This window comes from Botryllus schlosseri, chromosome 14, assembly GCF_051294905.1.
Source record: "Botryllus schlosseri isolate E-star chromosome 14, Bs_hap1, whole genome shotgun sequence".
NCBI lineage: Eukaryota > Metazoa > Chordata > Ascidiacea > Stolidobranchia > Styelidae > Botryllus > Botryllus schlosseri.
Genome location: NC_137249.1, coordinates 7,491,839 through 7,504,899, shown reverse-complemented (window position 1 = coordinate 7,504,899; position 13,061 = coordinate 7,491,839). Strand labels below are relative to the sequence as shown.

Below are 13,061 nucleotides of genomic sequence, written 5' to 3'. Positions count from 1 at the left end.
AATGCGAGGCCGGAAAAGAATCAGAGCATACATATATTGAATCTTTTTATTCAGATCGTAACACATAGTAGAAAAGGACATGAAACTCACACTAATCAGTCAAATTCAGGTGGCAAACATCCGAACACTGTCGGAATAGAACCCGACTCTCGCAAAAAAATCAAATCGATCACTTGAGCTTATAGAGTTTATCAAGTTCACCCGGTGCGACTTGACCCATCTTAGTAATAAGCCCTGTACCGACAGTGGTCTTTCCATTTCTCAGCGTAAATCGATCGCCCTCCATGAGAACCAACGGCTTCAGCAAGACAAACTCCAGCGTTCCTTGCTCGCCAGGCATCACCATGACCTGAACGGTTGCATTCATAGTTAACACGGACGCCAGTTAAGAGGCGAAATCAAATACCTTTTTTTCTTCTTCTGCTGGAGGAATTTTACCGACAATATTCCATGTCTTGGAATACAGCATGCACATCTGGTTGCCGACCATTGGCGTTCCTTGTCCGCCCTCTGCTTTCGTTAATATATAGACCTGACCGAAAGGAACCATCTTGTGAAACGAATATTTCAAACAAATTAATGTTTAGACGAGGGCAACTTCAGCTTATGGTTTATATCCAGAGATGGTGAACAAAGTAGTCACCGTTGGCAGTCAAGTAATGTTGTAAATTCATACTGGTAGTCGAGTACAAGTAGCAATTTCCAAGTAAGTGAAAGTTAGTATCATAAACCTAATTCTGCTAGAAAAACTGAGAACTGAAGTAGCCCCAAGTCACCACTTGAGTATGCTCTGAGGTGAGGCAACTTCACCTTATGCTTCATACCCAGAGGTGGTCAAAGTAGCCACCGTTATTACTCAGGGTAGAAGTAACTCACGTGCATGTGAAATTAGCTATTTTAGGCCTGGTTTTGCATAAATAACTGAGAACTGAAGTACAAGTAGTTCAAAGTCATAACCACTTGAGTAGATAATGCAAGGAGGCAAAACCAACAGGAGTACGTTGACAAAAGTACAAGTACTTTGTTACCGACCACCTCCATTCATACCGGGATTGCGAGTACGACACAGAACATGTCATAGCAACTAGCATTACTCACCGAAGCTTCAAATTTCTGATACATCTTCACCAATCCTGTTTTTCCCAAGACCATCCCTCTCTTAACCTCATCCCTTTTGATGCCTCTGAGCAGCACCCCCAACTGATCGCCGGCCTCGCCCACGTCGCATGTCTTATGAAACGTTTCGATGCCTACGAAGAACCGCAATGCTCACGATCACGCCGTGAAACTCTTTCCTGGCAAAATTCATACCAGACGCTGTGGATTTAACGATCTTCCCGAAGCCGCCGACTTCGACCGAGTCTCCTTTCTTCAACACGCCCTGAATCAGTTTCCCGCTCACAACAGTGCCTACAAGAAAATGCACAGTATTGTGACACCAACAAAAGAATACCCACATCAATTCTCACCTCGGCCCGGGATATTATAAACATGCTCCACAGGCAGGTACGGAGGGCTTTCGAGATCGCGTTCGGGTAATGGAATGTGCTCGTCAATCGCAGCGACAAGTTCTTTTATAGATTCTTCCCCGATTTTCGGTTCACGATCCTGAATAAACACGAGTCATAACAGGAATATAAGGCGTCAGGTAAAGAGACGGGCGATTTTAATGTGTACCAATTACTAATTCCAGTCCTCGATCAACGGCTAACGACAATATTCATTCAAATTGTACAATGATCCATTTCACTACAGAAAACTATTGCTATAATTAAGTGCGAGATTTTTATAGCAATGCGTTCTTCGCTATGTCAGCCGTATAAGATTATTTCAGTGTGAAATGAGTTAGTTATCAGCTGTCCACATCACACGAACCCCAGGGTTCGCTGGAGGTCTAGACACACAACCAACTCATACAGCAGAATTCACAAATATTTGCAGTGGATATTCATTATATATAATAATTTTGTTTTGTATGAAAATCGTGTTTCAATTTTTTTTGTCCTTTCAAGCAACTATTTGCAACTTTCATATAATAGATCTGTTGTGTAACCCTACATGTGGTAGGCTTTTGTTTCTGCGACTAGGCGAAAATTTACAGTTCCTTAAAGGCTTGTCAATTTGCGCAAGGGTTCCCTAGATTAGGAAAGAACCGACGAGTTTAAAATTACCGACACCCATTCGATATCATTCTTGTTTAAATTCACTCGCCATAAATAAAATATTCAGGTAGTCACACAATCTTACCTCTAGTGCACACAATGCTGACCCCACGACAATTTTTCCATTCTCGCCATCGAAGCCGAATTCCGAGAGTGTTTCTCTAATCTCCATTTCAACCTGTCGAAAACCAACATGCAGGGGAAACCGCCCACAGAATGATTTGGTAAATCATACCAGCTCCAAAACTTCCTCATCGACGGCGTCTGCCTTATTGATATATACTACTAAGTGTTTAACGCCGATTTGTTTGGCAAGCAAGAGATGTTCTCTTGTCTGAGGCATTGTTCCGTCTGTGGCCGCTACCACTAATATTCCACCGTCCATCATTGATGCGCCAGTAATCATGTTCTAGTAAAGCGAATTTGGAAATGTTCAAGCATGTTCTACTGTCACAAAACTGAAAACTCCATACTTTTATGAAATCCGCATGTCCCGGACAGTCGACATGTCCGTAATGTCTGTTTTCCGACTCGTATTCCAAATGGGCTGCGTTGATGGTGATTCCTCTTTTGACTTCTTCCGGGGCATTGTCGATCTCTTCATATTTTTTGAAAGATGATCCGGTCTTTTGAGACAAATCTGTGAAAACATCAATGACGACAACCCAATAAGTTGGTTAGCGATAGGAACATGCATTTAGGATATCTGTATTTCTGTCCTTGACGTTTATCCGGCATTTACACTCATATACCGTAGCATATATCAATGCCATAAAATTGGATGAGCAGTCCTTGGGTACGGTATAGGATTGGGTATCTGATGAAATCATAGATTTTGAGGCGCTTCTTCGTTTTACGATCGTAGAGAGCTAGTGTTCCCACATGATACCAACAAATGTTTCCCATGAACACGTACAAAAATTTATAAACGTCAAAATTGTGTTTTTTTGTGCCTTTGTGGGGATGTTAGGGTTAGGGGAAATTAGGGTTGTGGGAGGGGGGATATATTAGGGTTGGGGAAAGGGAGATTGTAGGTGGGTTAGGGCAGTGGTTCTTAACCTTTTTTCGTCCAGCGCCCCCTTTCAAAAATTATCGTGCTCCAGCGCCCCCCTCAACTTCATATTGTAAGGAATGTAATAAAGACAATGAGTAAGAGGGAGGGCCGTAACAGCACTTCGTCAACCCTCCTAAAAACGATTGCCTTGCGCACCCATAGCGTGATAAACCGAACTTTTGAGGGCTTCGCCCCCACAAACCCCATATCGTGATTTTGATGGTCAGCAAAGTTTGTGTGGCCTGGTCGCTCTAGGTACCAAAATTTGCTATAATGCATGGTAATTACATTTATAAGTCGCTATAAACTTTTTATCCTATCAGCCCACGTAATCAGATTTACCAGTAGCACTGAGTGAGCTGTTGTATAGGAAAATAAGGGGCACGTAATTAATAATTAAACATATTCGGGCGTTCCCGCAGGTACAATTATTCGTTACCAGGGCCGTAACAGCACTTCGTCAGCCCCCCTCCCCAAACGAAAAACGCTGGTCCTGGGCCCCCATCGGGTGATAAACCAAACTTCCGTGGGACTTCGCTCCCAGACCCCCATTAGGCTGTCCGCTATTTGCTGATAGCCTATTAGGTATCTACATTGGGTGTACATTTACTGAGGGAGCTTTTCTCGCCTAGTCGCGCGAAGTGCGAAAAATTTCACTAATTCATGATTGAATTGGTCAATATCATCGGGAATTGCATGTAAATTGAGATCAATTTTTATCCTCTCTCTGCTCACGTAAATACATTTACCGGTAGAGCTGAGTTAGGTACAATGTTCCCTCTAAGCTGCACACGTGCGCAGTGCTGACACGGTCTCTACGCACAGAAAATCTACGTTGCGCACAACAAATCCGGAGTTATTACCTTTTTTTAGTCGTTACGCACTGTTGTCCAGGGGTCAGCGCAGTGAGTTGTTGAGTGTGCGCAGACTCATCAAAAGTTAAAGCGAACATTGTGAGCTTTCTTGGAAACTGTAGGGCCCGTTACCAATAATTAAACATATTCGGGCAGGCGAACCCGTTGGTATGACCTCGTTGTATGATGTTATTTCGTGACCCCCTGTCTGCAATATCAAAAAATATAGAATCGCTCAACGGGGATATCGCCCAGCAGGAATATCCCTGTCGCCCAATCGTACTAAACTAAAAGATGCACACGATTTCAGATTGGTATTTCGGCGCTTCTTCGATATACGCCCCAGATCGAAACAGTGCTCCCCATGACACCAACAAATGTTTCACGTGAACACAATAAAATTTATAAACGTCAAAACAATTTGTTTTTTGCCTTTGTTGTAGAAGGGGATATTATGGTTGGAGGAGAGGGGGATATTAGGACTGGGGAGGGAGGATTTTAGGGTAAAGTAGAGGGGGATATTAGAGTTGGAGATATTAGGGTTCGAGGAATGATGGATATTAGGGTTGGGAAAGGGGGATATTAGGGTTAGGGGATGGGTTTAGGGTTAGGGTTAAAGCTGGGTTAGGGTTAGAGCTGTGTTAGGGTTAGGAAATGGGGATATTAGGGTTGGAGGAGGGGGGGATATTAGGGTTGGGGAGGGGGATATTAGGGTTAGGGGATGGGTTTAGAGTTAGGGTTAGAGCTGGGTTGGGGTTAGAGCTGTGTTAGGGTTAGGGTGACCCAAGAATAGGTTTGGAGTGCAGGACACGATATTCCACACTCTCCCGACCATAATATCCCCAACCCTAATCTTGGGATACACTAACAACAACTTTGACCCTTACCCACTCCAACCCTAATATCCCCCTTCCCCGTCTCTAATCCTGGGATACCCTAACACAACCCTAATATCCACCTATCCCTAACCATAATCTCCCCCAACTCTGATATCCCTAACCCCAACTTTGACCACATCCAACCCTAATATCCGTCTCTCCACAGGCAAAAAGCAATTTATTTTGACGTTTATAAAATTTGATCGTGTTCATGTGAAACACTTGCTGGTTACGTGTGAAACACTGTTTCGATCTGGGGCGTATATCGAAGAAGCGCCGGTATTTCTTCACTGACATATAATTTTTCCCTGCCTGATGGAATTCGTCTTCTGGGGTTCAGATTTCCAAGACACGAACATTTGGTGTCAGTCATTTAGGCGCCCATGGACAATTAAACCTATATGTATTTTGAAGGTTATATGTAACGAAGTTTTCGGTGTTAATTTGCTCTGAATACTCATTAAGGATATGTCCTATCACCACATCATCTACTGCGAAGCCATTTTTCTCCAGCGCCCCCCATATCGCCCCCTGAGCGTTTCCGCCCCCCTTCAACATCGCCAGCGCCCCCTGGGGGGCGCTGGGGGCAAGGTCAAGAACCACTGGGTTAGGGTATCCCAAGATTAGGGTTGGGGAAACCCTAATATCCCCCTTTCCCCTAACCCTCACTCCAACCCTAATCTTGGGATACCCGAACCCACCTCCAACCCTCAAATCCCCCATCCCCACCCTAATATCCGTCTCTCCAAAGGCACAAAATAAAACAATTTATTTTGACGTTTATAAATTTTTGTTCGTGTTCATGGAAAACATTTGGGCACTTCTTCGTTATTCCCCACACATCGAAAAAATGATCCCCATGACATCAATAAATGCTTCCCATGAACATTAACAGAAAAATTTATAAATGTCAAAATGAATTGTTTTTCGCGTTGGGGTGGGGTAGACGGATATTTGGGTGGGTTAGCATGTCCTAAGATTAGGGTTGGGGATATTAGGGATCCGGAGATAGTAGGGATGGGAAGGGGGATATTAGGGTGGGTTAGGATATTCTAATAATAGGGATGGGTATTCGGATATTAGGGTGGGTTAGGGTCAAGGTTGGGATATCCCAAGATTAGGGTTGGTAGATATTAGGGATGGGGAGGGGATATTAGGGTTAGGATTCCAAAGATAACGGTTGGGGATATTAGGGTGGGTGAGGGTCAAGGATGAGGTTAGGATATCCTAAGATTAGGGTTGGGGGTGAAAATTACAATATTCCCAACCCTAATCTTGGGATATCCTACCTCAACCTTGATCCTGACCTACCCTAGCACCAGCGTCCCGCAACCCTAATCTTAGGATATCCCAACCTTGACCCTAACCCACCCTTACACCTCCGTCCCACGACCCTTATATCTCCCACCCCGTCCCTAATATTCCCTTAGCCCTAATCCCAACGCGAAAAACGCGAAATTCATTATGACGTTTATAAATTTTCGCATGTTAATGGGAATCATTGATTGTTTTCATGGTGATCACTTCTGGATGTGCGGGGAATAACGAAGAAGTGCCAACATTTGTTGGTATCATGGGGGAACACTGGTTCTCTCCAATCGTAAAACGAAGAAGCGCCGATTTTGCTTACATTTCGTTATTGCAGCTGTCAAAGTCGTTTTTCCATGATCAACATGACCGATTGTACCCATGTTAACATGGGGCTTCTCTCTTTTATAAACTTGCTTGGCAGGTTTTGCATAGCACCTTCGGCATTCTCCAACAGACTCGGTGTTGTGGATACCCTGCAAGTAAATTTAATGCAAAATGTCATCACGACATATCATAAGACTATTATTACACCTAAAGTGCCTATATCAATAAATTATGAAGATACAACGAAAAAATAATATACCGTACTCACCAGTGCATTCCATCTACGTAGAACTGAAGCACGCTGTGAGGAACCTGTTAATGAAACATTCAATTGTGTAATCGAGATTCTCGCGAAACAGGTCCACTTCGTAAAAAGTGAACTCTGACCACGCAGTCGTTCATACCTTGAATAATGCCCCTGCAAATTGAAGACGCCATGACAATTTATTAGTTACTGTAAACCAAGTTGGATCAAAACTTTCTGAAACGATCAATGATTTGTAATTGTACTTGATCAATTGATGCCGCGTAGTTGCCGTACGAAATCTTGTATATTTCAATAACAACCTCCAAATCACCACATGCAACATCAAATTTCACATTTGTGCATTGACCGTCACTTCTAAATAGCAATGTGTCCTCGGTTTATGTTTCAACGGGCGATTTGAAACCAGCGTGAATACCAGTGTGAATACCACTGAGCTATATACACGCTGATGGAATGATGTCAATACCTAACATGCACAGTTTGCTTTCAATGCCACGATTTAGTAATATATATTGACATTTAAATATTGATTGACGGGATCTACATATTATCTGCAATATATGAAGCAGATCTCAACCATTTCAATACACCACAAAAATTGCGATACAAGAAAAGATAGGAAGGTGTCGAAGCGACTTGGAGTAGTCTATGGAACAGGCCTTGGCCTAGGCGATGTAAGGAGGAGGCATGCACACTGAATGAAAAGTAAAGGAAGATAGTATAGAAAAATGCAAGCGACAGAAATGGGGTGGCATGTCACGGTGGGCGAGATCGATAGGTCAGGTCGTGGTCCGGTAATCTTGAGGATAGACTAGTATGAGGATGGACTATCGAACTCGCCTCCGTGACATGCCTCCCCAATTTTGTATTTTGCTTTTCTATATTATCTTCTTTTACTTTTCATTCAGTGTGCATGCCCCCTCTTTACATTGTCTAGGGCCTAGGCCAAGGTGGGTGTGTGATTCCAAAGACCAGTCGAAGTCGCTTCGACAACTTCTTATCTTTTCTTGTATCGCAATTTTTGTGGTGTATTGAACTGACGAAAATTGCTTATAAACCGAACTGAACTGAACTGAACTACCCTCTATCTATATCTATTCTAGACGCGTAAAATTTGAGATCTGATCCACTGATTTGACATATTTTCTCATTTTTTAGAATTCAATACATATTCAAGAATTGATTCCATGTAAAAATCGATTTCTTCCACTGAACCGGGCAATGGTCAGGGATTGACATTGTAAAACCGGGATTGGGGATTTTCATCTGTTTAGATTTTGCAAACTGGATAGAAATGCGGAAAGACGAATAATTGAATTTTCGTATGCCATTTTAACGAATGTTCTTGAATAGACATGCAATAAATTAGCAATAAATTGAACTCAAGAGTAGAATGTAACGCGAAATGTATTCATAATTCGGACTTCATACACATATCCGGATTTGGATATGTAAATACTTATCTTTGCTGCAAAGTGCAAATGAACTTTTGTTTTCGTTGTTGAGTGGGTATTATTATCTTGCGTAAGCGAATGTGCTTTCTGCGATATTGACGTGTTAAGGTCCATTTCTGTAAGGGTATTTTAGCTGACAACACTGGAATGGACGCAAGACAGCGATTATTCGATGAAACTTGGTCTCATGCACAATTATGTAGAAGAGATGGCAAGTTTGGTCAAGCCTATGCGTATTTTCTTCTTCTGCTTAAACTCAAGCCGGAAATGAAAAACACCCTAGAAGACGATTTTTGCGATATATGGAACGCTTGGGGTGGAGAACTTGTTCAACTAAATATGTCAAGCAAGATGATGGAACTCTATCATACGGGATGTGAGTATTTTCCAGAATGTGAACGTTTTCATTTGATAACAGGCAACTGGTTTTATCAATTGCACAATAAGCTAAGAGCACACAGCGTCTATCAATCCGTATTGGAAATGAACCCCGACAATATGGATGCGCGTGAAAGTTCTGATAATTTATGTCGATCAATTATCGATAACTGGCATTATGAAATGCTGAATGATAAAAATCGCAATCAATGCTTTTACAACGCAATAAAAGATTGCGTAACGGAAAGTTCAAGGTACAACAGCTTCCGAAGCATAAATATCATAGACATAGGAGCTGGTACTGGATTATTAGGCATGTTCAGCTCGATTGGTGGGAATACAAATGCAGTTGCATGTGAATGCGATCCTGTCATGTCCAAATTGGGCGAAGATATTGTTGCTGCCAATGGATTCAAGGAAAACATAAAATTTTACAACTGCGTATCTACCGAACTCTGCGTCGAATATGGCCAATATAAATTGCCTTTTAAAAAGAGAGCCGACATTGTGATATGCGAACTGTTAGATGCTGGGGTGTTTGGAGAGGGGATTATTCCTGCAATCGATCATGCATGGAGAGAATTGCTTGTTCCTCATGACGATGGAGGAAGAATCATTCCATCAAAAGCAATGCTGTATGTCACTTGTATTGAGAGCGAAAAGATTCACAAAAAACATTGCGGAAAAATGCCATCCGCAACAGGAGCTGTTCTCACACTCAGTAACATCGGTATCAAAGTTGACTCTGGAGAAATGAAGGGAAGGTGGTGTCCACTATCCTCCACGCACGAACCATACACCTGCGAACGAATTGCTAAAGTACCTCACAAGACAATCACTGATTGCAAACCTTTCATGGACATAAATTTCAACAATGCTCATGAAATATCTCGTCTTGCCAAGTCCCGCGGTGAGCCATATATATTTGAGCTGTTGTGTGTCTGCGAAGGATATCTTGATGCTGTAGTTATGTCATTTGATCTATTAGTAAGTGACATCGGCCAGGTGCAACTTCTGAAAACACATATCGGTTCTGAGCTTTGCTGGGAACAATGTGTATACCCAATCCGCAGAATAGTTCATTCTGAAAATGGTTTTGATTATGCCAGAATATTCGTAAAACAAAATTCAAAAATCATATTGAATTTTCTCCAATATTCAGACAAGCTTGTGCTGGAAAGCTGTGTCATCATTGACGGCCGTGAATCCAAAATTTTTCCACAAGCAAACCCGCTAAAAAGTATTCCTATTACTGACAATGTCGCAATCGTTTATATGCAAGATGATGATGTGTACAGAATGAATAATGACTGCTTCACTGGCTTTTATGATTGTTTATTATCTTCATCAGAAATTTTGCAAAACACTACCAGTCATCAGACTATACTCGACCTTACACAAACTTCACCACTGCTATCCTTACATACAGCCAGCAAATATCCTCACTTCTCCATTTCCAAATTGTCAGATAATTCAACACACTCATTGCAATTTCAAGACTGTGCAGACAAATTGTCTCTACTCAACATGCGATGTGGTAAACTAGTGTCTGGTTCTCGTTACAATGCTGCTATTATTGATGTCGTCGAATCAAGTGGCTTGCTCAATGAATCGATATTTACAAATGTCATTGAGAATAGGCGCTTTATACAACCTGAAGGCGCCATTTTCCCCAGTAAGTTTAGAATCATGGCACAAATTATCGAGTCTGAGCAACTTATTCGGAGATGTACCATTCCTGACATGGCTGCAACTATGGGCTTGAATATAGGTGTCCACCTGGTACCGTTCCAACCCACTACGTTGTCTCATTTAAATATGCAGAATATCAATCATAAGGTACTGTCAGCACCTTTTCTGTGCGAAGAGGTAGATTTCAAACATGACTCGGCTAAAGACCTGATGGATAAAAAAATGAACATTAGTGTTGATGCGAATGCAGGTTTTGTCCATGGGATTTTGTATTGGTATATCTTGATGTCAGATGGTGATGATGCGTTTGACACATCCGACCCTAAAAATTCTTGGCAGCAATGTGTTATCATGCATAAAGGCAATTTGCTGACGGTGGAAAATCAATCGATTTCTGTTGTATATCAGAGGAGATCAAGCTACATTTCGTTTGATATAGAATAACAACCGATTAAGAGACTTTGACCTATTTTATATTTTCAGAAATCCATTGTATGCTATAGGCTACACTAGTATTACTCATAGAGTAATGTAACAGCAAGCTTGCGTATGTGTGACTCTTGTTTGATTGCAAATCTCAAAGACAGTAAAGATGGATAGAAGTGCCGAAGAAGAATCATTGTTGAATTCTTCATCCCTTAATTCATCAAAGAAAGGTGAAAAGGGAACAAACTTTTTAACCTCAAAGTTGAAAGACTTGAATTGCAACAGCAGCAAATGCTTGCAAGTCTTCAAGTCATTCTTCCCTATCTTAGTCTGGTTGCCAAAGTATGAATGGAACTGGTTACAGTGCGATTTGGTCGCTGGACTCACTGTGGGATTGACTGTCGTCCCGCAAGGTTTGGCGTATGCGCAAATCGCAGGCCTGCCCGTGCAATTTGGACTGTACAGTTCGTTTATGGGTGGTTTTATTTACTGCATATTTGGAACAAGCAAAGATGTTACCCTTGGGCCGACTGCAATTATGTCCCTGCTGGTATATACGTATGGCAACAGAGACCCAGTACAAGCCGTCCTGCTAACTCTGATAGCTGGGTTGATTCAGTTTGCAATGGGAATATTCAGACTTGGGTTTATAATGAGGTTTGTTTCTGTCCCGGTTATAAGTGGATTTACCTCGGCAGCCGCGATTACGATTGGCTTGGGTCAGTTGAAGCATATCTTCGGCGTCAAGACAACATCGCAAAGCTTTTTTCCACAGCTGGCAGAAACTTTGAAGTCGTTGAAAAATGCAAACGTTTGGGACATCGTAATGGGATTGAGTTGTATTATTTGTCTCACACTGTTGCGATACATCAGACAGTGGATTGCCCCCACCTCTCCGGAAGACAGCATGTGCCAAAAAATTTCAAAGAAATTCATATGGTTAATCAGCATAGCTCGCAATGCAATCGTTGTGATTTCTGCTGGACTTGTCGCGTACGCCGTTCACACTCAAGATAGCGTTACCAAATGTAAACATAAAGACTGCCTCACGTTAACAGGAGAAATTGAAGAAGGCTTGCCACCTTTCGAGGCACCTGCGTTTCAAGAAACTAATGGTAATTCGACTGTACATGCCGGTGAACTTCTCGGTAGAATGGGAGCTGGCTTGTTTGTGGTTCCTTTTATGGGGTTGCTGGAGAGTATCGCGATTGGTAAATCATTTGCTAGCAAGAACGGATATACCTTGAATATCAATCAGGATATGATAGCTATCGGTTTTTCCAATATCATGAGCTCTTTTGTATCTTCTTATTGCGTTACTGGTAGTTTTTCGCGCACCGCGATCAATGCTCAGAGTAACGTCAAAACTCCTGCGGGCGGACTCTTCACCGGCGCTCTTGTCTTGTTAAGTTTGGCAGTGCTGACTCCGTCGTTTTATTTCATTCCGAAATCAGCACTTGCAGCAGTAATTATTTGCGCTGTCGTGTACATGATCGATTTCAAAACAGTGATAACATTGTGGAAAGTGAAAAGAATCGACTTACTGCCTTTGTTGGCAACATTTTTTGTCTGTTTCTGGCAAATACCTTACGGGATTTTAGCGGGAATCGCGGTTTCCATGATTATAATGTTGTACCCTGTTACTTTCCCGACAATTGATCAGCGTCTCGCCTACAATGATTCGTCTGAATCTGTTTTGGTCATTACACCCAAGCAGGGTATTCACTATCCTTCTGCGGAATATGTCACAGATTCCATACGTGACATCGTCCACGAGAGGATTAGCGAAGGCTCCTTAGATTATGTGGTTGTTGATGCTTCGAATCTTACTAATCTTGATTACACTTGTGTTTCGAGCATTGTTGAACTAGCGGAAGAACTTGCCAAAATTGACGTTTCTGTTTCAATGGCGAGCTTGAATGTACAATTACTAGACATTATTCATAGTGCGGATCGTGATGCTGTAATCACTCATGTGAGCTCTGTAAGTGAATTTTTAGAGTAATTTTTATGAACTGCCGATTTCATATCTGTACCATTCCGCTCTGTTCGTATATTTTATCAGGAGATTGTAGCTAGAGCATATTTTTTTTAAAGCTTTCATCGATTTATATCACAGCATTGAGTTTGAGAGTGAATGGTATTGTTAATAGGTGTATTCTTATCCCGATTTCTCGATAGCCAACAGATATTGCCATTGTGAGAATTGTGCAATGAAGATTACTTTTACGAATGATTTATAATTACAGATTAGGTACGT

At 41.9% G+C, this 13,061-nt stretch overlaps 3 protein-coding genes across 3 annotated transcripts; 2 read left to right on the top strand and 1 right to left on the bottom strand.

Moving 5' to 3' along the window:
• Window positions 1–32: 32 nt before the first annotated feature.
• LOC145455699 (elongation factor Tu-like) lies at window positions 33–7,072 on the bottom strand. Its single transcript, XM_080333682.1, has 11 exons — window positions 6,988–7,072; window positions 6,852–6,895; window positions 6,579–6,732; window positions 2,636–2,802; window positions 2,398–2,571; window positions 2,248–2,340; window positions 1,470–1,608; window positions 1,312–1,410; window positions 1,099–1,250; window positions 407–532; window positions 33–349 (listed from the first exon to the last, which is right to left on the bottom strand). The coding sequence occupies exons 1-11, from the start codon at window positions 7,019–7,021 to the stop codon at window positions 170–172; spliced, it is 1,362 nt and encodes a 453-aa protein (XP_080189808.1). The 5' UTR covers window positions 7,022–7,072; the 3' UTR covers window positions 33–169.
• Window positions 7,073–8,361: 1,289 nt separating this feature from the next.
• Window positions 8,362–10,861, top strand: LOC145455532 (protein arginine N-methyltransferase 9-like). Its single transcript, XM_080333513.1, has one exon. It carries the CDS (start codon window positions 8,453–8,455, stop codon window positions 10,817–10,819), a length of 2,367 nt encoding a protein of 788 aa, XP_080189639.1. The 5' UTR covers window positions 8,362–8,452; the 3' UTR covers window positions 10,820–10,861.
• On the top strand, window positions 10,833–13,051 carry LOC145455533 (sodium-independent sulfate anion transporter-like). The gene has a single exon (XM_080333514.1). The coding sequence runs from the start codon at window positions 10,968–10,970 to the stop codon at window positions 12,804–12,806; it is 1,839 nt and encodes a 612-aa protein (XP_080189640.1). The 5' UTR covers window positions 10,833–10,967; the 3' UTR covers window positions 12,807–13,051.
• The last annotated feature ends 10 nt before the right edge of the window (window positions 13,052–13,061 follow it).

Coding starts and splice junctions, on each gene's coding strand:
- LOC145455533 (XM_080333514.1), top strand. CDS start 10,968: ATGGATAGAAGTGCCGAAGAAGAATCATTGTTGAATTCTTCATCCCTT.
- LOC145455699 (XM_080333682.1), bottom strand. CDS start 7,021: ATGGCGTCTTCAATTTGCAGGGGCATTATTCAAG. Junction 6,896..6,987: donor TTGCAGGGGCATTATTCAAG/GTATGAACGACT, acceptor TTTCATTAACAG/GTTCCTCACAGCGTGCTTCA. Junction 2,803..6,578: donor GACAGCTGCAATAACGAAAT/GTAAGCAAAATC, acceptor ATGTTTTCACAG/ATTTGTCTCAAAAGACCGGA.
- LOC145455532 (XM_080333513.1), top strand. CDS start 8,453: ATGGACGCAAGACAGCGATTATTCGATGAAACTTGGTCTCATGCACAA.